Below are 25564 nucleotides of genomic sequence, written 5' to 3'. Positions count from 1 at the left end.
TCTCGTTTGCAGAAATACGTTTTCTTTGGTTACCATCAAGAGCCCTCTCACGCCAAAAGTAACTAAGCTGTTCTAATCCCATTACAATGAAGAGAGCAGCAGAGACTAGACCGACCAGAGCGTATGCGGCCTTGGGAGGATTGGAGAGGATGTGTTCGCAGGTTCAGTTCTAGGAACCCCGAACAAAGCTCTGGCTCTTTGATACCTTGGTAGCTTTATGCTCTATGGGGTTCAGGTTTGGGGACCCTCTGTGGGTCAGGATGGGTGGAGAGGTATGGAGAGGCCCGTGGTATTTATGATCTCTTGGCTGATTAGAGCCAAGGCCTCCGTGCCACAGGAGATGATTAGAGCCGAGTTAGCAGCCTTCCCTATGGAGATAGAAGCGCTTACCAGATCAGTCTCCTTTATACAGAGCTTATGGGATACTACTAGAGGCAGATATGCCAGATTGGCTCTTGAGTCCTCCAGACAATTAGCTTTATAGGGGGACACATCATGCTGGTATGCATATATCATCATGGTTTCAGATACATGGCTTCAGCATGGACAACTTGCCTCCCTTCTAGTACTCCCTGGATGCACCATTGTTGCCTCTCACATAGGTGGGAGATTTGTAGCGGGGCTACAGTGTCATTGGCACGGACAGGCAGTTAGTTATAGTTGGTCAGGTTCCACACTGGATGGACTCTCTTGCCGCGTCTTCAACACGTGGCAAGGATACGGGCCGTGGTCCAAGCGACACCGTGGCCAGCGCATCACCACCACAGTTCAAAGATAGGCTTAGCTCGATTAGATATTGGTGAGCCGTTGGTGGCTCTTTATGCTGTATATATCCGTAGCTGTTTGGGTATATAGAGGATCACTTTTGTGTGGTCGGTGATCTAGAGTCTATCATCAGAGTTGTGCACCACCCCTGCACAGTTGAGCCTCGACACCCCCACTGTACCTATGAGATCTGGGCTGGAGCTGAGTGTGCTGCCATGCGAGAGTCTGTACTGGTTTCTTTGAGTTTGTTGATGTTTGTGCTGTTCATGATCTACCGAGTCATACTAATGTTGTTGCTCTGTTATTCTTGCTCTGTTGTTCTTCGTCTTCTGTGTTTGCATTCTGTGGAGTGAGATATCACGCATATCGCATTGAGGAGCACCCACTACAGAGGGCACGACACACTATCCACGCTACAGGTGCTCTCATTTTTGGCACGCCCGGTGGGACCTCAACTAAAGTCTCACTCTCTGTTGAGGTACAAATCGAGGAGCTAGATAAGTCTGTATCGGTTTCTTTGAGTTTGTTGATGTTCGTACTGTTCATGATCTACCGAGTCATACTAATGTTGTTGCTCTGTTATTCTTGCTATGTTGTTCTTTGTCTTCTGTGTTTGCATTCTGTGGAGTGAGATATCACGCACATCGCATTGAGGAGCACCCACTACAGAGGGCACTACACACTATCCACACTACAGGTGCTCTCATTTTTGGCACGCCCGGTGGGACCTCAACTGAAGTCTCACTCTCTGTTGAGGTATAAATGAGGAGCTAGCTGGTTTATCTAGCCTCGCCTACTTCGCCTTGCACAGTGCAGCTTGCTGGTCTGGTCCAGTTTCACCCTAGACAGCTTAGTTTAGCTGACCTAGTCTCTCACCCTACTGGTCTGTTCCTCTCTTGCCCTGGTCCAACCAGCTCTTGTCCCTGGTCTAGTCCTTCCTCGTCCCTGGTCCAGCATGATGGTCTAGTCACTCGTCCTGGTCTAGTAGAGTCTAGACCGGTGTTCAGCCAGTTAAAGATTTTTCTGCCCAAAGCTTGGTTGGGTTTGTGGTTACTGCATGACACATACAAGGCGGTCATTAGAGCGTCAAAGCGCACTACTGAGTCCTCTGAAGTACTACCACAGAAGGCCTCAACCCTTGCTACCTAGTAGAAGTCCACCAACCCCATCACCCATACCTCCACATACCGCATCATCCATTCCTCCATGTGGTTCTACATTTTCCAGGTCACCTTCCCCAGTTACGTCCCATTTTGTTACAACAAGCTATTGAGCAACAAGCTCCTAAGCAAGAGGCTATGGAGGTGTTGACCAGTGTTTTGGCCAAGGTAAACATCAAGTTTCCTACTTTCAAGGGACTCTCCTCTGAAGATGCAGACGACCATGCAAGGAGGTTCGTATCTCTCTTTAGAGGTCGTGGTCTTAATAGAGAAGATGCTTATTTGACCAAACCTTCTCTGGAATGTCATTTTTCAGCGTACTATTAGGAGAGCGATTGCAAATATGAACTGCAGTTTTCAATGCCTCCCCCAAAACTCTTGGCAAAGTTTAGCGGTTGACAACATGCAATGCACTCTCTCGCATAAAGTACGATTATACCTCTCAACCACACCATTAGAAGACGGATTATTAGGGGTTGTCAACTCCCTTTTAATCCCATTTTCATCACAAAAACGCTGAAATTCAACATATGCATACTCTCCTCCATTATCAGACCTGAGACATTTAAGATTAGTACTCTTTTGCGTAGTGACAAAAGCATGAAACTTCTTAAAAGCATTTAAAGTCTCACTCTTACTTTTCAACAAATGCACCCATCCTTTCCTAGTACAATCGTCAATGAATGTAACAAAATACAATGCACCATCAAAAGACTTAACAGGCATAGTGCATACATCGGAGTGAATCAGATCAAGAGGATTAGCTTTGCGAGAGACACCAGAGTAATAAGAAGATTTCTTTTGCTTTCCATAAAGACAATCGTTACAAAAATCGAAGTTTTTGGCTTTTACATCAACCCTCTTCAGAGAGGAAAGCACATCAATATCCTTTTGGCTCATATGGCCAAGTCTCTTATGCCACAATTCCGTGTGTGAAGCAACTTCAGCAACAACAAGAAACTTGCCAAGCAAAGCTTTGCATCGAAGATAGTACAAAGTACCTCTTTTAGACCCTTTTGCAACAAGCATAGAGCCCTTGAGCAACTTCCATGAACCCCCAACAAAGATGGTAGTATAACCATGTGCATCTAATTGGCCAACAGATAGCAAACTTTTCTTAATGCCTGGTACAAACCTGACATCATTCAACACAAGTTCTTGACCATTGTTAAGAGCCAAAGGCATAGTACCCATTCCCTCAATATTGCAAGCAAAATAATCAACAAGGTACACCTTGCCATAATTGCCTGCAACCATAGTCACAAGGGACGCATTCCGGGACGGGGAACGGGGGACGGGGGACGGGACTCAAATGGATTTTTAGTGTAAAAAAGAGGGCGGGACGGCAAGTGGGGACGGAAAAGTGGAGAGAGGAAGCCCAAAAAAGGACGTCCCCTATTACTATGCCTGCAACATATGTAGCAAAACACTCGAAAGATGGAGTCACATGGAATGAAGCACCAGAATCCACTATCCATGACTGGGATAGGCCATCATTAGCACTGAGCAATCCATTAGTGACATCTTTCTTTGAGATAAGCATGTCTTCTGTATTAGCTATCACCAAATCTGAGGGGCATGAAGCCGCAACCAAGATTTCCTCAACGTCTGACAACTCCTCACTGACCACACTAGAGGATAATTTGCATTCTCAGCATCCCTGGAGGAATCATCTATTCATATTTCCCCTTTCTTCTCATCTTTCTTCTTCTTTTTTCTTGCGTTTCCTTCTTCCTTTCCTGCTCTTTCTTGAAATACTTGCAATCGGGTTTCTTGTGACCCTTTCTGCCACATTGATAACAAGTGACATCCTTATCTTTTGTCTTGCTCTTACTTCTATTTTGAGTCTTGTTGCCTGCATCACGCTTTTGATTTCTACCTCTTGCATTGTAGGCAGAACTGCCACCTTCCCCACTAGACTTGCGTCTAATCTCTTCATTGAGAATAGACTCTCTCACACCGTCATAAGTGAGGGTGGGACTGTTGCTCAAGGAGACAATCAAAGTTTCCAAGTATCTGGCAATGTCATAAGCAAGAAAATAGCTTTCAGCTTATCATCGAATTGCTGAAGCCCACTGTTCTGCAACTGACTCAACACACCTGTAAAAGCACTCAAATGCTTAGAAGCTGACTTCGAGTCATCAAGCTGCATATGCATTCACCAACTTCCGCATCAAATGCTCCTGGTTCACAGGTGTGGTGTTTTCATAATTGGCCTTTAGCTTTTGCCATATTGCATAAGCAAAGTCCAAACGCTTGATGTCCGTCAAAATGTCATCATTGATAGCCATTTTGATGTAGGCCATAGCGTTCTTATTCAACCTGGTCCACTCTTCGTCACACAAACCTGGTGGCTTATTCAGTTCCAATGCATCTTTACAATCCTTTAAGAAAAGGATACCTTGCATGCGTTCTTGCCAAAGATCGAAGCCTTGACCATCGAACCGTTTGATTTCCATCAAACTTTTAGTGTCAGATGCGGAAGAGGAAGAAGCCATCTTAATTCAACCACAAGTGTATATACAAGTGAGACGCAATAGGCTGAAAATTCCAGCAAATAGTAGCAACCACAAGACTTTGCATACAAAGAGTTATAGTTTCTTTACATGAAACAGTCCAAATCTGAAATTTCAGCTGAAATGTGCAATTTCAAGCACTTGTACTGAGTTTTTCACTCAATTTTTCGCGACAAACATCAATACCTATGATCCCACAACGTTGGTACACCTCCGTATTGCTGTTTTGACCTGTTGTAAGCTGTAAATCACCTGTTTTGACCTAAAAACAGTCTGTTTTGGCAGTTTTGGTGACCTTTTCGACCCCGGAAGCAAGAGGCTCCACGATGGAAGCGAAATTGATCGTGTGCGAGCAATTTTAACTCGCTGTCCAACAGACTGCGCAGGGCTGTTTTGAAACCCTAGGGCTCTGATACCAGTTGAAAGCGCGAAGCAGAAGGTACCGGTAGGTGTGTGTCGCGATGTAGTGCAGGATTGGGGCAAGAAGCAAGAGACACAGAGCAGCAGAGAGCTAGCAGCAAGGAGAGAGAGAGAGCTCACGTTTTTGGGGAAAACTCAATAAGTGAGTTTTGGGTTTTCCCACTTTTATTATAAGTGACTTTCAAAAAATATGTCCAGGTTCACATTTATTATAAGTGACTTAAAAAAATGTGTCCAGGTTCAGTGTGAACCTGGACAAAGTATAGAAATGTACAAAAAAGGGGTTATTTTGGCCTTTAACCCAACAAGACCCAAACACGATTGATGAAAGTACAGAACTTTGCCGAGCTTGGGGCAAAGTGAAAGATCAAGAAGCCGTGATTTTCTTTGATGGAGGAGCCAAGGCCAACTTCATTTCACCTGAATTGGCGGCGCAGCTCGAGATTACACCCGATCGGATGGGACCACAAGCAAAGGCAGTTCTAGTGGCACCCAACAGGACGTGGCCATTACACCTGTCATTGCAAACTTTGGTTGCATTGTCAGGGTATTTGGGGCACGAGGACTTGTACATAATGCCCTTGGAAGGTTGTGATGTCCTCCTCGGGGTCCCTTGGTACCATAAGAACAACGCCATGGTCGATTATCAGGCGAAGAAAGCTTCAACTTCATTTCACCTGAATTGGCGGCGCAACTCGAGATTACACCCGATCGGATGGGACCACAAGCAAAGGTAGTTCTAGTGGCACCCGGCAGGGACGTGGCCATTACACCTGTCATTGGCAAACTTTGGTTGCATTGTCAGGGCACGAGGACTTCTACATAATGCCCTTGGAAGGTTGTGATGTCCTCCTCGGGGTCCCTTGGTACCATAAGAACAACGCCATGGTCGATTATCAGGCGAAGAAAGCTTCATTGACTACTGAAAGGGGCCGAAACATTGTACTTGATGTGAAACTTAAGGGCGAGTCTATCCCTTTTGTATCGGCTTCAGCCGTTTCGAAATTAGTGAAATCCAGTCTGTTTGTTTACTCGATCTTTTTGAAAGAGTTGAATGATGAACATATCACAAATATGTCTGCACTTGATAAAGAACGCCAAGATTTTCTCCACACTTATGCCGATTGCTTTTCTGAGGGCCTGCTAGGCGAGTTGCCACTACCAACGAAGTGGCCACCTTACCGTGTGAGCCGAGCTCCGAATGACGAGATTATGAACGAAGTGAAAGACTTCTTGGAAAAGGGTCTTATCCAGCCGAGTACTTCACCTTACTACTCTCCGTTGTTGTTGGTTTTGAAGTAAGACGGATCTTAGAGAGTGTGCATTGATTATAGAGCTCTCAATAATCACCATCAAGAACAGATTTTCGATTCCTAGGATCGATGATATTCTTGACCGACTACAAGGATCCTCTTGTTTCAGCAGGATCGATTTGAAGAGCGGATATCATCAGATCCGAATCGCGCCGGGAGATGTCTACAAGAAAGCTTTTCAGACGACCTTTGGTTTATTGGTGATGCCTTTTGGCCTTACCAATGCTCGAGCGACCTTTAACCGAATGATGGAGAGGATTTTCAGAGAGTACAGATCTTTTGTGGGCACTTTCTTTGATGACATTATTGTCTTCACTAAGGCAGAACATAGAGAACATCTGCAAGAGGTCTTTCAGGCATTGCGAGATCACAAGTTTGTGATTAATGCAAAGAAGAGTGAATTTTTCCTACCAGAGATACACTTCTTAGGACACATCGTCTCAGCAACAGGAGTGCAGATGGACCCGGCCAAGATTGAGACTATACGTGATTGGCCCGATTTGAAGAATATCCATGAAGTTAGAAGCTTCTTGGTCTTATGTTCTTGCTATTGGCGGTTCATTAGAAAGTTTGCAGAGGCTGCTTCCCCTTTGCATATCTTGACACAGAAAGAAGTCCCTTTCTTGTGGGAACTCACAAAAGTGACTGCCTTTCTAACTTTGAAAGAGAAATTGACTACAGGACCAGTTTTGACTTTGCCGGATTTGCAGAAGTCATTCGAAGTATATTGTGATGCTTGTGGCGGTAGTCTGGGTGCGGTCTTAATGCAAGAAGGCCATGTCATTGCCTATGAGAGCCGATTGTTTTCAAGGCCGGAATCGACAACACAGATATATGAGAAAGAGCTTTTGGAAGTTATCCATGCTCTTGCTCAGTGGCGACATTACCTACTCGGAGCCAATTTTACGGTCTTCACAGATCATCAGAGTTTAGGCTACGTCTTGTCATAGAAGCAGCTATCGGAAAAGCAGATGCGGTGGGCGAACATCTTGTCACAGTTTCACTTCCAGATTGTCCATGTGACTGGATACAAGAACTTGGTGGTAGATGCTTTGTCCCGGAAGCCGTTCGTCTTGGCTATTTCCGCGATACATCATAGAAGCTTCGAGGATAGGGTCGATCAGTATGCCACAGATCGAGATTTTGCAGATATATTCGGTCGAATACAGAATGTGGAGGTAGTAGCGGGATATTCCATTCGGGATGGCTACTTGATGAAGAAAACGATGTTGTGCGTTACACACCCGTTGAGGGAAAAGGTTCTAACCGAATGCCAGTGTCCACCAATTACATGTCACCGCGGCATTTATACGACCTTGAAAGGTGTGGAGAGATACTCTTTTGGTTGAGACGCAAGAAGGACGTGGACGATTTTGTATGCAGATGCTTGGTATGCCAGAAGGTCAAGTTTGACAGGCATAAAGCACAAGGTTTGTTACAGCCTTTATCCATTCCCACCCTCCTCTGGGAAAGTATTGCTATGGATTTCGTTTTTGAAATCCCCAAGACACACAGTGGGCATGATGGTATCTGGACAGTTATTGACAGACTTAGCAAGCAAGCTCATTTCATTCAGTGAAGAAAACAGTCAAGCCGGATCACGTAGCAAGAATGTTCATTGCCCAGATATTCCGATTACATGGCATGCCTGAGACAATTGTCTCTGACAGAGATTCCTAATTCACGAGTTTGTTTTGGAAGGCTATTTGGGAGAACATTGGCACGCGGTTGCAGTTCTCGTTATCTTTCCACCTGCAGATAGATGGGCAATTTGAGATTGCAAATTCAGTTGTACTGGACTTATTGAAGTCTTACATTTCGGATCAGAAGATTCAATGGGAAAAGTTTTTGCCTTTGGTGTAATTTGCCTACAATAACACGATTCACTCTTCGACGGGGAAGGCGCCATTTGAGATTATTGAAGGTGCTCCGAAGGTTCCACCCTTCTTAAGCACGAAAGATAAGATTTTTGAAGCCGACCAATACATGAGGGACTTGGACATAGTTTTTGCCAAGATCCGGGATGCTTTAGAGAAATCTCAGGAAAGACACAAAAAGGTAGCAGATCGACACCGTCGCGATTTGAAATTATAGGAGAACAATTGGGTGCTCTTACATTTTGAGAAGGCACGCCTGAGAAAGAAAAAGGGAGCGGCTTTTTCCAAAGCTTAGCATGAGATACTATGGACCTTTCCATATAAAAGAAAAGATAAATGATATCTCCTTTAGATTGAAGCTGCCCGATATTTGGAGAATTCACAATGCTTTTCATGTGAGTCTCTTGAAGCCTTTTAAAGGTGATGTGCCCGATGATGGGGAGCTAGATGAGCAACCCGAAGTGGAGGAAAGCGAGGAGATACTCGTTCTAGAACAAATACTGGTACATAAAGATAGAAAGATCAAAGGTAAAGTGATAAGGCGGTTCTTGGTTAAATTCTAGAACTATCCCGCATTGGATGCGAAGTGGATGGATGAGGACCTGGTAGATACTCCTCAATTTGTGAACCTTTACCTAAGCATTTGGTTTAGCATAGTCTACTCCGATAGAACCCCGATTTCAGCATCGGCGAATCTAGTGCAGCGGGTATGCACAAGAGGGGAGTCACTCCACTCCTTTGTCGATAGATTGCTCCGATACTTGATTTGATATAGAGACACTGATGTCCCTTTGGGTTTCAGGGATACTTCTGTGCTGACAATATTCTGCTGTATGACTTTATGAATTGAAATTCCCGATAATGAAAATGATTCTGATTGATTTGTACTTGACTTGTTTGAGTGCAGGAACTGATAGTCGACATGACTGCAACATTTTGGTCTGATAAATCTCTATAGACATGATTGCAATAAGGATTAGTTAATTGGACATCTTTGAGGTCCCAACTGGATTTAGATACGATTGCTAAATACGTTGCCGATTAATCATGGTCTGAGATTTGGAATGATATTTTGAATGTGATTTGTCATGTGATGTCCTATGATGTCAAGTGATGTGACTGTTGATTGGTACATGTGCTAGATAGCCTAAGGAGAACAAGATTTCCACAAGTACCTCGCAAACTTCTCAGAACCCTCAGAATGGTAAGAATGGTAACTCTTCTAACCAATCTTCCAACAGTCTCAGAAAAGAATTCTTCCAAAAATGAATATAAGGGTAAGGCTAACACAATTGCTAAACCTAAGCTTACTCCAGATGAAAAGGTAGCACAAGGAATTGTAGGAGGATACATCACGTCGAAAGAGCAAAGCACTTATTCTAAGGAAGGTCGTGGTTTTCATTGTCACATTAAGGGTCACATAAAAAGAACATGTCCTAAGCTTGAATCGAATGAATCTAAAGAATCCACAGAACCCACTTCCTCTCTCAATGCAATTAATGATAACACGAGTGTGCCCCAAGTTTCTCTTGACCCTCCCATTGATGATTCTCTCATTAAATGTTATGGTCAGGTGTCGGGGCAGCGTTTTGTCATATTGTTTGACCCAGGTAGTATGCATGATGTGATCAGTCCCTCTCTTGTTGCGAGAGCCCGCCTAGAAGTTAGTCAGAAATCTCCTCTCGAGGTCTCTGGCTTTGTTCCCGGTATGGACGCTCTCATCATGGAGGAGTGTTTTGGTGTGTTGTTTGCAATTCAACAAGCTGTCTTCAATAGAAGATTTGTTGTCTCTCCTCTCTCAGGATGTGATATGATTTTGGGCATTCGATGGTTTTGTGATGTTAACCCTCTCATTGGTTGGTAGGCTAACACTTTCACTCTCCATGCCAAAAGTGATTCTCTCATTGTCATTCGTGGAGAGGACATTGTTCATTCTCCCTCTCTCATTGCTAATATGCAGGACAAGATTGAAAGGATTTAGGAGAAGGAGACTCTCTCAGTCTCTTCTTCTCCCAAGCATGACACACAGGATTTGCATGATTATGAGAAGCATGATGATGATTTGGATGATAATGATGAGCATGATGATTTGGATGATAATCACAAGCATGATGATTTGCATGATCAAGATGTGATTTCTCACGAGCATGATGAGTTGCATGAAGAAGATATGATTGTTCACAAGAAGGATGATGTATTAGTTGATGCTTTTTCTAGCGAAGCTAACCTCGTTGTAGATTCGATCAATCACGAAGAACCGATCTTGGCTTTCGAGTCAAGGTCCAAAGAACCCCCACAAGACGATTCGATCATTCCGGAAGAACCGATCTTGGCTCTCGAGCCTAGGTCCAAAGAACCCTCACAGGAAGTATTATGTGTTCGCATGATTAATACGCACGCACTGTACGAGTGTTTCATTTGTGATCTTTTCCTGTATTTTAGTTAACATCTGTATGTGATCCCTTTTCCTAGGCATTACATATTGTATGTTGAGCACGTTTCACTCATGGATGAGCACGAATGTATGCGGATTTTTCATGAAAAGCTGAAAAGTATGCATTCAAGGAAGTCACATTCCATGTCTCTTCCTTGGCATGACACATTTGTAGAAAGAGCACATGAAAGTATGAGCACCAAGCATGGGCATTCCGTTGTGAATTGCCACGGTTGATTGATTCACATTCCATGTCTCTTCCTTGGCATGACACATTTGTAGAAAGAGCACATGAAAGTATGAGCACCAAGCATGGGCATTCCGTTGTGAATTGCCATAGTTGATTGATTTAGATCCAAAGAGAAAGATTCGATCTCATTGTTTGCATGTGTTTGATGAACGGTTTGTCACTCCGTCTCTATGTTCATCTACATTGCATACACAGTCTTTAGAGAAGACAAGATTTTTTTCACTCACTTTACATGGAATAGGTATGTTCATGGTTTTGTGTTGGAAATGGTTTCAGGAATTTTCAGCCATGGAGATTCTTGAAGACGAAAGAAGTATTGACTCTAGATGAAGTTGAAGCATTGAAGGAGCCATAGAAGACTTTGTGTCGCTTTCGGCGCGGCCCAAAGAAGCAAGCGTTGCAAACCTTTATGAAGTTCAAGTACTGCACGACCCACACATCTGAGTGGGTCGGCGAAGAGTCCCTTCCAGGATTCCGGACGCTATTGGCGATCTCCCTCGACGCCATACAGTTCGGTACCAGTACCTCACTTTGAAAAGGAGGGAATGTCACGTGACACATCCAGCCCTGTGTCCGTGGACAAGCTACAGCATGATCAGGGTTCAGTCAGTCCAGTCAGTCTAGATTAGAAGTGATCTGGCACTTTTGTGAGTCTATTCGTAGACCGTGCATGCCCAGTCACTTAGTGTAGATGCATATCCTTTGGTTGCACATAGCATGATCATAAGCATTCCCATCAGAATCCATCAGAATCCATTAGGGGAATTTTCCAGTGCATTTAGCCTATTTTATCTATTTTTGATATTTTTCACTTATTATTTTTAAGTGACTTTTGTTGGAAAGTAGGCAGGGCAAATTGAGTAAGTTTGTATATAAGCAAACCTAGACTAGCACTAAATGGTAGAAGAGGAAACATGAGCCAAGCTCAGCAGGCAACTTCTCAACAAGACCCCTTGGTGGACTTCCCTCCAAGCAAGACCCAGATCTAGCGTTTCCTTCATCAAGCACCATCGCCATCCACAAGCATCCCCAGCGTTTTGCATCAAGCATCATCGCCCAAGCTTGCATCAGCCATTGGCGTTTTCATCTCCAAGCTTCACCGCGGGAAACCCAGTAGCCTAGCGTTTTTCCTTCAGGCAAGGATCGCCTGCAGAACCAACCCCTAGTGTTTTACAGATTCCAGTCTCTAACGTTTTTGGTTCCATCTCAGCCGCTACAGATCTCAGCCTTTACAGCCTTTAGCCCGGCGATTTTCAGCATTAGAAGACCATCAAGATCAGCCCCTAAAAGAGTAGCAGATTCAGCCCGAAAAGAACCTCAGTTTTCAGCCCTAAACCTGCAGATTTTCAGCGTCAAAGAACCACAGAAAACAGCCCCCAAATCAGCGTCTTTGGACTAGTCGCAGATTTCAGCCCATAGCGTTTTTGGACAGCAGATAAAAGATTGCAGATTTCAGCCCTTAGGTCGGTCTCGTCGTCCCCGTCGTCATCGCCGACAGCCTAGACTTGCATCAGTCACATGCATTCCCATTGTACCAGATTGTGCAATCATAAGTAGACCACTCTCGTCGACGAGAGTGGGGCCTTCGGAGGAGGGTTTTACAACGTCTCTGGTGTCGTATCTCTCTTCTCTCTCTTTCTCTCAGTCTCATACACTTGCACGCACAGTGTCCATTCACTTTGTTTGTGATCATTGCACTCTCTCATTAAGAACGGAAGGCTCTCCCTTCCATAAGAACAAAAGGAACCTTGAGCACAGTTCGGAGCACTCATCTTGAGCAAAGCGCAAACATTCATTCCACTGCACCTAACAGATTACAATGCTTTCAAGAGGGGGGTATGTCACAAATGGGTGACGTGGCATGCTCGGACATATTCACAGCAGTGCAGAACGTGGAGATAGTGCTGACGTGGCACGCTCGGATTTTCTGCCGTAAATCCCGTTGACATGCTGACGTGGCAGAGCGTACGGACTTCTGCTTTTTACGTTGATGACTGTATGGAAATCTGCTTTTGCGCTGTTGAAAAGCCTATGCTGGCCGATTTGAGAAGCTTTTGGCTCAGTTGCTTTATTTTAAAGAGTTTTGAAAAGAGAAAGCTTTTGGGGCTCTGTTTTTGGGCATCCCTTGTGTAGGGCAGGGCCCTCACTTCTCATAGCATCTTGATGCAGAGTCTGAGAGTGAGAACCCTCCCACTCTCTTGTACTTTGAACACATATTAATACAAAAAGAAATACTGAAAGGGGCGCCAGTCTTTGGGGCCAATATCTCTAGGCACGGAACTCCGCCCGGTCGTGTCGAATCAAGTGTGAATTGTGAACTGTTTTGAACTGAATCTCTGCTGTGTCGCGGTAGAATCAAGTTTGTTACATGACGTGCATCCTCAAGTCCTCATGCAAACATTCCTTGATAAGGGTCAAGGCATCCATAGCCAAACTTTCCATGCTTTCCGGCGCTTGTATATACACTGATCAATCGAATCCATGTGAATCTCTCTCTCTCTCTCTCTCTCTCTCTCTCTCTCTCTCTCTCTCTCTCACACACACACACACACACACACACACACACACACACACACACACACACACACTCTTTTTAGGTGTTTTTGATTTTTGATTGCTTAAAACTCAGTAGAGAAACGCCCAGATTATGTACATTCAACCACAGAGGGCATACATTGGGAAATTGAGCAATATCTTGAAAATCCTCTGCTGAAATAGGACCCGATAACCAGAGTAAAGAACTCACACACACACACACACACACGCGCACACACACACATACTCCCACCCGCCGAGGCGACACATCGAGTAGAAAATATAGAGCTCAACTATGGCAATGAAAATTAAAAAATGCTAATGCTAAGGCTAATGATATTAAAAAAATTACAATGGCTTTAAACAATTATACGATGGCCGAGGAAATGGTAAGTAATGGCAGGAGCATAGAAGAAACAGCCTGCGCTAAGGAAGCAGCAGTTCACTCTCACACACACACACGCACCACCCATGCGCGCGCGCACACACACACACACACACACACACACACACACACACGTGGGCGCACGCGCGCACACACATAGGTGTTGGATAGTATTGAAAGCTTGTCATGTAGTTCAGGTGAGTCCTTGTTTTATCTTTGTTGCTTTCAGGTCTGGGAGAGAGTAGCTGGACGTAAGATCACGGAGTGTCTCAAAAATAAGCAAGGATCTTTTTCCAGAAAAGCAGAAGAAATTTTTGAAGGAGCCAAAAAAGTGGAATCTGTTGGATTTATTGGTCTTGGAGCTATGGGATTTGGCATGGCATCAACCTTGGTGCAGAAAAAGTTCACTGTCTGTGGGTTTGATGTAAGTTTGTTTACTGCTAGCTTATTTGTCCAACTGTAAAGAGGTTATTGTACAAAGTATATTATCTAATGTGGATGGGTATTTGGTTTACACATGTGGCTGCTACAAGCCTGTGTAAGTTACTGAGTATTGATAAAAATAGGCAGCTCCAAGGAGCGTTACTTCTTTATAGAAGCTCACAGTCCCTGCCACTTCTTTCAAGCATAGTTTACATTGAATTGAACTTATCACATATTGTTTATTGAGCAAATAGTATTCTTGTACAACTCTGTCATGAACTAAAGTTCGAGCCTATGAAGTTAATATACATGAATTGTGTTTTTGGGTAAAGGTTAATTTTCTTTATTAAGTTGCTTGGAATGGGTGTTTGGATTGCTCACTTTACAAATTCTTTGATTTTTATTTCTGTTGGTGCATACAGATTTTTGAAAACAAGGTGTACTTGCAGGTATATGAGCCTACATTGTCTAGGTTTAGAAAAGCTGGAGGATTGACACGAAACTCAGTTGAAGAAGCTTCCAAAGGTGTGGGACGTTTCACGTCTGTCTTTGCATATCAAATTTTTTTGACGTTTCGAACAATCTTTTAACGTTTCATAGTTTGATGGGATGCTTTATAGCTAGTTCACATATATAAGTTTCTTAACACGAAAGCCAATACCGTCCATTATTCTGGACACCAAACCTTCACTTTGTCAGCTGTTTTTGTTTTCTCTTTTACAACGAAGTATGCTTTGCCAAACTGGGGAGAAAGGAAAAGACCAATTCTGAGTCTCGTAGACTGTAGTGGGTCAACAGGCTGTGTACGTTTCAAAAAGACAATGCAAAAAAGTTCTCTTTACCCTATTGATGATTACGGCTTTAGTGTGTGCTTGAACATTGGCCCTTTCTTTGGATATGAACATAACCTTTTCTGTTTCAAAGAATGGGCAAAAGCGAAATAGTTCAAGCAGATAAGATTATGCAAGTCATTGATGATTGATGAGAGACGGGAACTTCATTCTTCAACAGATGAATAATTAATGCTGGAAATAGTGGAAGAAGACCTCAAAGTAAAATTGGAAACTTTCTTAATGTTTTGGACAATCATAAATTCATCAAGTGAAGGCTGATAAAACATTGAATTGTGCTAACCTGTTGATAGTGCCAAAGAGCCTTATGTAACACATATTAAACTAAATCATCTTGTTTTAATCAACCAAGGGAGGAAAATAAAAAAAAGATGAAACATCTTCCATCAAGTAGGAATGAAAATGGTCTTCAAACTAGCATCAAGATGTAAGAAAATGTTTCAGTGTCATGAGTGCATGTCTGATGAATCATTTTAAAATGTGCTAAAAATCAAAGCATATGTGGATAAGTGGCTTTTACATCTGCAGCATCTAAAAACAAAAGACAACTGAAGCATCTATTACGGAAAATGAGTGACGAGCATTACTGTTAAGGACCATCAGTCGTGAAATGATCTGCTGGAAGCAAATTTTGAATGCAATGCCAGGGGAGTCTCTCTAGCGATGCCAGCATGAATTGTAAAACTGCTTGTTCTTGGGGCAATTCTTTGCCATTTTCTGAAGGAACAGGATTATGAGGCACTAGCATGTTCCTTTTGGTTTGCTTGAGCTACCCATGCTTCAAGGGAGGAAATACATTGCCATTATAGTTGACATGATCTACCATTTGGCATTGAAAATTTAGAGGTGGGGACTCATACCTTGGGGCAAGGCAGTGGGTTCAAGTGAGTAGGGAGACGGTAGACCACCCACTATGTTGGCTTTTTGGTAAGTTCAGACATCATTGACGTCCTCTTCAAGGAGAAATAATGTTCCCTTAATGCTGCTCGTTTTTCCTTTGCTTGTGGAGTTTTGATGGTCAAATAGGTGTTATTGTCCACATTTTGGTACTTTCTTTGGGATGACGCTTTGTTAAGGGATTGTTTTGGAAGGTGATATAGATTGGTTCATTTTGACTAGATATGATGGTAGAAAAGTGAGATTGCGTTGGGACACAATCCTTAGGTCAAATCAGAAGGGAAAGGGTGTGCATAAAATACTGAAGCTTTCTCTGAAAAATCAATGTTTTTTCACTTTTTGGCCGTTTCTAAATTCTGATGGCCAATTCACATTTTCACCTTACATTTGATGTGCAAATTGGTAGCAGCCTTATTTCATAGTATAGATCTTTTGGGCAAAATGGGAGGAGGGACGTCTCACTCCAGGTTAGAACAAGTGAAAGAAGTTGTTTTGGCAGGCATATACATATCATAGTTGATTGTTACAGTAGCTAGACGCTACTCTCCTTATTTAGGTCTCTTAGATTTTTTGACGGGTGTGGATTTTTCTGTGTGATTCTTTCATTCAAAAGAGTCCTTTTTCAGAGGGGCGGGGAAGAGCACTCAAATTTCATAGTAGACGTGGGATGCTGGAGTTACTGGCATGCAGAGGAAGTAACTATTTTATCCAATTAGCCATTTGATTATTTTATGCATATATGTATATTTATATATACATTGTGTGTGTGTGTGTGTGTGTGGCTGTATTAAACTTAATACATATACACAAAAGAACATAACGTTCAAAAGACAACTGGCTTTAAATAACTTGACATGATTTGTACAAAAATGACTCAGTCTTAGATTCATTTTTCTACAATATAATAAGAATGAAGCATCATTTTAATGATCGTATACAAAAGTAATAGAGTTGTGGAGGTCATTCAGGTTGAATCAGCAGGGATCTTCAGAGTCGGACTGCAACAACTGTAAACATTTTTAAGTAAAGATAGAATTCTCACCTGCATCCATATAGATAAGACAACATATTCTGTTAGACTTGGCTAAATATAACAAGTGACAAAGAACCTATCAGTTGTTATCCATGTCATACTTAAAACTTATTTGACAAGCTACAATCCTAAATGTACAAAAGTTTTTCAAGTAAAGTAACGATACGTTTTTAAGCTTTTAGACAACAATCTTTTCTTTTGAAGCTTTCTCCAAATTCTGACAATATCGACAAGAAAACTAAAGTTCTCCAAAAAGGCTAGGAATCTCTTTATTCAATCGAGAGGAATCCCTTTCCATATATTCCAAAAGCTATTATTATTTTTTCAAATCTCTCATTGTCTACTTCTATCAAGGATCAATTCAAAAGGATCACAACCCTCAGTCAAGCAATAGCCCATTAGTTAGTGGTCTAATTCCGAGCAATCATAGGACATATCAGCCTAAAAAACGACAACCTCCACCAAAGGTCATCACTCCTTTTGCTAGGTGACAAAATGAGTGCTTTGAAAGCATACAAATATTAAGGTTTCCTGCCTTTTCCAAGTTTTTACAGAGATGACCCTTTTAAGGTTGTCTAGTAATTCTTACTGGCAACCTCAACCCAAAAAAATAATGCCTTGTAAATAAAAATGAGTTAAACCATGAGATTTTTGACCATTTTAAGCCTAAACAAACTATGTTTCTTTTGTCAACTCAAAGGATACTCAATTTAGCTTAGTGCAAATCATAACCAGCACTCCTTGAAGTAATGAGTTCAGAGCTCTACTTATCCAAGCAATTATCAAGATCAAATGCTATATATATAGTTTATTGACAATTACTGGTGATTATTGAGTCTCTCAACTAAATCCAAAATCAAATTCTATTCAGCTAATTAGAGTACAATCATAAAAACGTAGGAAATTTTGTGATTAGTGAGTGAACAGATAATATTGCATAAGGTAACTAACATTCCTCTATACAGTAATACAAGTCATGGACAAGAATGTACGTAGGGGACTAGAAATGGTGGGTACCAGGAACAAGACCAGCAGATGCTAGAGTCTGAGTAGTACAATAAGCCAAAACAATCCAAAACCAAATTCTATTCAGCTAATCAGAGTACAATCATAAAAACGTAGAAAATTTTGTGATTAGTGAGTGAATAGATAACATGGCAGAAGGTAGCTAACATTCCTCTATACAGCAATACAAGTCATTGACAAGAATGTACTTAGGGGATCAGAAATGGTGGGTACCAGGAACAAGACCAACAGATGCTAGAGTCTGAGTAGTACAATAAGCCAGAACATGAGGAAGCCATAAAAGAAACCATCCAAAAAAATCAATATTAGCTCTAGAGGAAACCAATAGTCAGGAATGAAGTACAACCATGAAAAAGAACCCAAAACCAACCATCCAAAAGAGATTGTCGGGAGAACCTCAGAGCAAGAAGTGAAGCATGCCATTAGAGTAATGCAAAAAGCCAAAGCTATAGCATCTCTATTTTATGCCAGAGACAACAGCTAGTAGAATGCCCCAAGTTGATTGTGGACAATCATCAAATAGGGGAGGTAACTAAGCATAAAAAGGTACAGAGCAGCCGTTAGAACTAGTCCAACCACTAGAACCACTCGAAGCAGCTTAAAAGACATTCCCATCAGAATTATAGTATGAGCTGAAGCATCAACCCCAAGCCAAAAGGAGGCATGAAGTCCTCAAGCAACAACTAAAAGCCGAAAAGTCCTCAAGTATCAGCCTCAGTCCAAGAACAAATTTAGAACAATGTACAACCATAATTTTAGCATTAATGTATAGTCCTCAAACACTTAATTGAAGATCCTAACAATCATCTGGTGCTTCAGCAAACAGCCAGGCTATAAGACCAATAACCAACCAAATTGAACAAAAACTAAATTTGTTAAGAGTCAAAGAATAATATAGTAGGATCCTTTGTCTGAATCACATCCCCAAAAGAAACTTAGAACAAATATAGTGCTAGGACATACCTAGGACCAATGAATACCCCAGTAAAACCTAAAATCAAACAATGTAAAGATCGAACATCCAGATAAGGAGTCATTAATAATAGGTAGAATTTACCAAATGTAAGATAAAAGCCACTAGGGCAGGTGAATATGTTCAACAATCATAACAAGGTTCAAGTCAAATTCATGTAGAGCAAAGATCTAAGAAGAAATACGAGTCAGCATTAGGTGTTAATCTATAAAGCCAATCTTTAGAAGGCGAGCCATATCGAGTGTGTTTTTCTTAATGAGAATCCATGTATCAAAGTAAAGACTACTCCAAAAAAGAGCAGAATTTAAAGTATGGAAAATCCCTAGTTCTATGATCCTTCCATTAATTCATTAGCTACCGTAACTAACAAACCAGTAAAAGTCGAAAGCTCTGATATCCTTGTTCCGTTTAGAGGAACACAATCTACTCCCCCTTTTTTTTGAAAAAATAATTTTTAAAAATTTAGTAAAGCCTGTCAGCCACAGTATTCCAAAAAAAACATCAGATTTATATGCTACCATAGCTAATGAGATCAATTACAATCTTCAATCCTTTATTTTTTTCTCAAGTGCAAGAATTGTATGTCAAAGTGAGATAATATAACACCTGTGAAGCAGAGGCATTCTCAATAATTTCCAAAGTGGCATGGGAAGTAGAGTTATGTAGACAAAAGCCTCTCTCTCTCTCTCTCTCTCTCTCTCTCTCTTTCTCTCTCTCTTTCTCTCTCTCTCTCTCTCCCATGGGCGTAGGGCACCCCGACTTCACCAGAGAGAGATCCAGTAGATCCAAGAGCGCTACTACAGATCTCTAGAGGAGAGACGCATCCGGGCTTTTGTAGATCCAGCCGCCATCCTACGGGGATTGTTCACACCTCACCCACCCATGCATCATGTCTTACACCCTGATTACGGGACTGGATGGAGCTAGAGATATGATAGCATTTCTTTCATGATTGTATATACCCCAGCATATAGGATTGTATCTCTCCCCTGTTTTTAGAACCCCATCCCCCACCCTTGTACCACCTCCCTCCTCCCTCAGTCCTTACACAGGATAGCTATTTTTGCTTTGTACCTTTTCATCCTTCACAGGATATCTAGAGGACACCCACCCCATGTACTTTGATTTGTCTCATAGGCCAATTTCGGCCTCCTATGGACGTTAAAAAATCTCTCTCTCTCTCTCTCTCTCTCTCTCTCTCTCTCTCTCTCTCTCTCGGATGTCGTATCCGGCCAATGGCACAACACAAACCATGAGAAAGATGTGTGTCCATATAGCTAGGTCGAATCACAAACCCATCCCCTGTGAGGTGGAGAAGATGCTCTCCATAGAAAGCCATCTTCGTGCCCAACTCCTTTACCGACTCTATCCATGTCCTCCTCTCCACCCCTGTTAGACATCAAGGGTGCCTGTAGAGAGTACCGAAAAGGAGGCAGCCTGTCCATGCTGAAGCCATGTGTCTGAAACCATGATGTCATCTGTGCATACTAGCATGATGTATCCCCCTGTAGAGCTAAGTGTCTGGAGGACTATAGGGCCAACCTGGCATATCTATCTCTTGTAGTATCCCATAGGCTGTGTACGAAGGAGACTGATCTGGTAAGCGCCTCAATCTCCATAAGGGAGGCAACTAACTCCGCTCGAATGATATCGTGCGGTACGGATGCCTTGGCTCTAACTAGCCGAGAGATCATAGATACCAAGGGACTCTCCATACGTGTGCAACCTTCCTGGCCTACAAAAGGTCCCCAAACCTGTACCCCATATAGCATAGTAGAGGAAACCGAGTATCAAAGAGCCATAACTTTGTCCTAGGTTCCTGGAAGTGAACCTGCGAACACATCCTCTCCAATCCTCCCAAAGCCGCATAAGCTCTAGTCAGTCTAGTCTCTGCTGCTCTCCTCAAAGAAAATCTCGGCCCAGTAAAGACTACCCCCAGGTAAGTGTATGCATCTGTATACTCCACAATCTCCTGACCATACGTGAAAGTAGGTGCTGATCTCCTGATCTACTGTGGTGTGGTTTTAAACACCATAACCTTGGTTTTACCAAGGTTTACACACAATCCACTGTCCTTTGCAAAACTGTGTAGTGCATCCAAATGTCGCTACATACCCTCTGGTGAGTCGGATATCAACACAATATCATCAGCATATAACAACAATGGGATCCACGTCCGTGCCAGCTGGGCACCTCTGTCACCCTCTCTGTCAATGTAATCAGGCACCTCATCAACATACATACCAAATAGAGTAGGAGGCAATGGGCAGCCTTGTTTCACCCCAATAGTAGAGCGAACTGAATCAGATACCCCTTCTGGAATGCGTACATGTCCCATCAATGATCTGTACAAAGCCATGATCCCCCAAATCAACTCTATGGGCACCCCCATCTCCTGTAGTCTGCGCATCAATCGAGCTCTCGGTACTATGTCAAATGCTTTGCGGAAATCCACAATGCTCTGCGGCTCTGAGTGTCAGAATATGATCAAGAGTGGAGAAACCGGTCCTGACACCGGCTTGACCCTTTGCTCGTACACCGCCACCCTCTGCCCAATCACTCAAGTGCTGCTCAAGAATGGATGCATACAACTGTGCCAATGTGTGTTCAACCATAATAGTGCGGTAGTTCCCAGGCTCTGTAGGATCACCTGCCTTGAAGATAGGCACAATAGTAGACAACCTCCAAGTCTCAGGTAACCCCTCACACATGGCACGATTGAACAACACTGCAAGAATCTCCATCAACATTTCCCTAGCATGTATAAAGTGCTCCGCTACTAGACTGTCATGATCATATGCCCTCCCGGTCCTCATCCTATTAATGGCCCTCTGTACCATCCGAGTGGTAAAGAAGGTGCTCGTAGCTAGGCATGGCTCTGTAGGGTTTGTAGAGATTGAGAGATTCAGAGGGATACCAATAGATAGTAGGATATGCCGCTTATGCCATCTAGAGCCAAAGAAAGAGTTACATTACATATGCCATTGCACAGTGTACTTTGAGATACGCGGCCGTTTCCATTGTCTATTCAGAGAGGGTTTTGGGCCTCTATCTAGGGTCATGAGTTATGAGGACGAGAGATGTCTTGGACTGTATCTACTTGAGTTACACATGCATAGAGACACTTTACTAAAGAGAGCTGGAGAGAGACAGTCCTAGAGACAGATTACAGATTGCTTTACACTAGATATTGGACACCCAGAGGAGCAGCCACCATTGCAGAGCTCTGCCCGCACTCATACTAGCACTACTGGCATTCTTATAGACTGAGCATTGGAGCTAGGGAGATCTAGACGACCGCGATTGAGGAGAGGAGCTACACAGTATCGACGGAGACCACAATAGAGGATTCGAGCCATACTTTCTCGACGTCTAGAGTGCAGATGAGGATGGATCTCTACCATATCTTCTCTCCCCAATTTGCACCAGATGGATCCTGCAAAGCCATCACTATGGGTTTCAAAGGGATTGGCATGGCACCGACTATGGGAGCTTCGCCCACCGACCCCCCATGAGGACGCAGAGAGATGGCATGACTATATATAGAGACTTTATTAGGAATCTAGACAAACATCGTTTGCAGAGCCCTCCGGACCACTGGCCACATCCACTTTCTTTATAGCTGCGATGGTGGAGAGGGCTATTTGCTGCATACAATATGCCATGATGGTATTTGCCGCATGCAGCACGGTGGCTCTGCAGATCACAGAGGCATGTAGAGTGAGCTCCTCATATATGCCGCAAGCACCCTCACACCATTCATTGCCTTGCTCTTTTAGTAGAGCACTAGCAAAGGGATTACCAGCAGAGTGTAGTGGGCACACCATTGTGCCTATCCACAAGTCTAGAGACAATCTCGACCCGATCGACTATTGGTCCATCATGATTGGCCACACTATGGAGCAGTCCTCGAGGCAGGGTTGAGCTTATATGCTGAGAGTGAGGGCATACGAGCCACAGGTCAGATAGGTTTTAGACCAGCCTTCTCTACCATCGACCACATCTTTACTCTACATTGCCTGATTGATCAGGAAAAGGTGCAGAAGAAGGCGACTACACTGCTGCTTTGTGGATTTCTACAAAGCCTTTGTTGACAGTCGCACGCAGTCGACTCTACCAACGTCTGCAGACACTTGGTGTACCATCATAGATGACTTGAGGGATCTGCTATCTCTAAGAGTAGGTGACAGGATAAGTGCGTGTCTAGGAGGCACCTTGGAGGCCATTTGCTAGCATTATTGGTGTGAAGCAAGGGTGACCACTCTCACTTTGTCACAAATGTGATGACGTGGTGGTATGGCCAGTACACACACACACTCTTTTTGGCATGGACAGTCCAACAGGAAAACCCCAGCAACTGCTGACGTGGCACTGTCGATCGTACGGAAGGTGTGCTGACCGTACAGTCTGCTGACGTGGCTGCCCGTGAATCGCGGAGGATGTGGCAGCGCTGGAAGCTTTTGGGCGATGCTTTATTCCACGCAAAGCTGGCAGATTTTGGTGCTTGCTTTTATCTACGCAATTGGAGAGTGAGAAAGAGCTCTCTTGCTTTATTTTCATAAAAGCATAAAGAGAGAGAGAGAGAAAGAACCTTTTTAGCTTTATTTTCAAAGCTTTTAAATTTTCAGCTTTTTGAAGCTTTTGGGGCTCTGCTTTTGGCATCCCTTGTACTTTTAAATATGTGAGCAGGCCTCTCACAACTCAGAGCATCTGGATGCAGAGTCTGAGTGTGAGCGCCTGCCCACACTCTTATACTTCGAACTCAGATTAATACAAAAAGAATTACCGAAAGGGGCGCCAGTCTTTGGGACTAATAACTCTAGGCATGGAACTCCGCCGAGCCAGTGTCGAATCAATTGTGAACTGTGAATTGTTTTGAAGTGGTTATTTGTGCTGTCGTGGTAGATTCTCGACTTGGAGTGTCCAAGTCTGTTACACACTTACTTTGTCTGGCCTCTACATTGACGAGATATCTGAGTACATTCTTCATGCAGGAGGTGTTAGGCCTGGATTTAAAAGGTATTCTAGTTCATATTATACATGTTAATGACATTGTCTTGGTCTCTCAGTCACAATAGGGACTACAACTCCAATTATGGGCCTTGGATGAGTTTTGCACACAAAGAGCCTCACAATGAACCTTGGGAAGACCACGATCTGATTGTTCACGCATCAAGATAAATAAGGAGCAGAGGCCTGCTCACACTTGCTGGAGGGCAAGTTGAGGTGGTATACCTTGGGATTACCTTCATAACCGCTTTTGCATGACGAGTGCAGCCAAAGAGAGACTTAATAGAGGTTATGATGCACTAGCAATTGCAGAGTGCTGTTTCCACGAGGCAGAGCTCCACACGAAGGGGTGGGTGGCTTTTTGACACACTAATTACCCCTACCAGATGTATGCAGCAACAATTTGGGCAGTTGGAGTTACAACTTCATGGTGGATAGATTGAGAGACCATAGGTCATGATGATATCCCGCATCATCCATAACAAATCCTTCATCCTAGATGACATTATCATAGAGGAGCTGGCCAACCGCCCATGTTAGTAGACGCTCTCTTTCAGAGAGTATGCTAGATCTAGAGATTTGAAGGAGATAGACTCTCATAAAGAGCTCGAGGCACCTAGGCAATTGGTAGAGGCTGGTGAGAGTAGATCATGGTATGCATGGCCAACACAATGGTTCACACATGGTCTGGATATAGAGCAGCTCTCACCACCGGATCCCAAAACAGGATCTTTGGCAATTATATATCAAAGAGCCATGGATTACACCTAGACAACCTCTCCTATCGAGGATGTCGTTATCACAGAGAACTTGTAACAGACTTGGACACCCCATGTTGGTAATCTGGCACGACACACGAGAGAATTTCACAAACTTTATCGCAATTCGATAGAGTCGACATGGCCCGGCGTAGTTCCGTGCCCAAAGGTATTGGCCCCAAAGTCTGGTGCCCCTTTCAGTATATTTTTATATCAATGCTTGAGCAAAGTTACAAAATCCGAGGGTCCTCTCTACTCAGCGCTCGTCAGCATATCTGACTGGCAGAGAGGCCCTAGGCACATATTTAAAGGCCCATGGCCTCTCAAAAAGCAGTACATGAAAAGCTTCAAACTCAAAAGCATCTTGTTTCAAAAATTAGCGCTCCCAAAACCTCGCAGCACAAATCACGGAAATCCGTACAGCTGTAGCAGGCTACAGTGTCACTTTCACAGGACATAGTTAGTACAGTTGGTCTAGGCTGGTTCACACTGGATGGACCCTCTGGACCCTCTGGCCTAGGGAGTGACACGTGGCAGGGTACCGACGGTGGTCTAGTGGACCTTGTGGCCAGGTCACCACATGGCTGACATTTATGAGCCGTTGGTGGCTCTTTATGGTGGTACATATGAGTAGTAGCGGTTGGTGATCGTTATCATCGTCTTCACCTCTGGTCCAGCGACGCAGTTGTCTAGAGTGAGTCTATACACAGAGCACGTCTTCACCATCCCTGCACATCTGAGCCTCGACATCCTCATTGTACCTGTGAGTCCTCGGAGCCTCGACACCCTCATTGTACCTGCGAGTCCTCGGCTGGAGCTGAGTGTGCTGCCACGCCAGAGTCTGTATCAGTCTTTGAGATAGTCGAGTCATATGTTCTGGTTTGCTGTTGTGTCTTTGTGAGCTCTGTTGATGTCTATCGTTTCCTTTCTGTTCAGTC

At 43.4% G+C, this 25564-nt stretch overlaps 1 protein-coding gene across 4 annotated transcripts in view; it reads left to right on the top strand.

Moving 5' to 3' along the window:
- The window catches only part of LOC147436264 (ketose-bisphosphate aldolase class-II family protein), a 221722-nt gene that overhangs the window by 31125 nt on the left and 165033 nt on the right, over positions 1-25564 (top strand). For all 4 annotated transcript variants that reach the window (XM_086489196.1, XM_086489194.1, XM_086489193.1 and 1 more), the window contains exons 12-13: positions 13885-14079; positions 14528-14603. In XM_086489196.1, coding sequence (XP_086345322.1) covers positions 13885-14079; positions 14528-14603 — 271 coding nt within the window. The remainder of the gene's footprint in view (positions 1-13884; positions 14080-14527; positions 14604-25564) is intronic.

The sequence above is a fragment of the Adiantum capillus-veneris genome, chromosome 18 (assembly GCF_014529385.1).
Source record: "Adiantum capillus-veneris isolate H3 chromosome 18, ASM1452938v2, whole genome shotgun sequence".
NCBI lineage: Eukaryota > Viridiplantae > Streptophyta > Polypodiopsida > Polypodiales > Pteridaceae > Adiantum > Adiantum capillus-veneris.
Note: the sequence above shows the minus strand (reverse complement) of the source record. Positions and strands in the feature narration are given on the sequence as shown.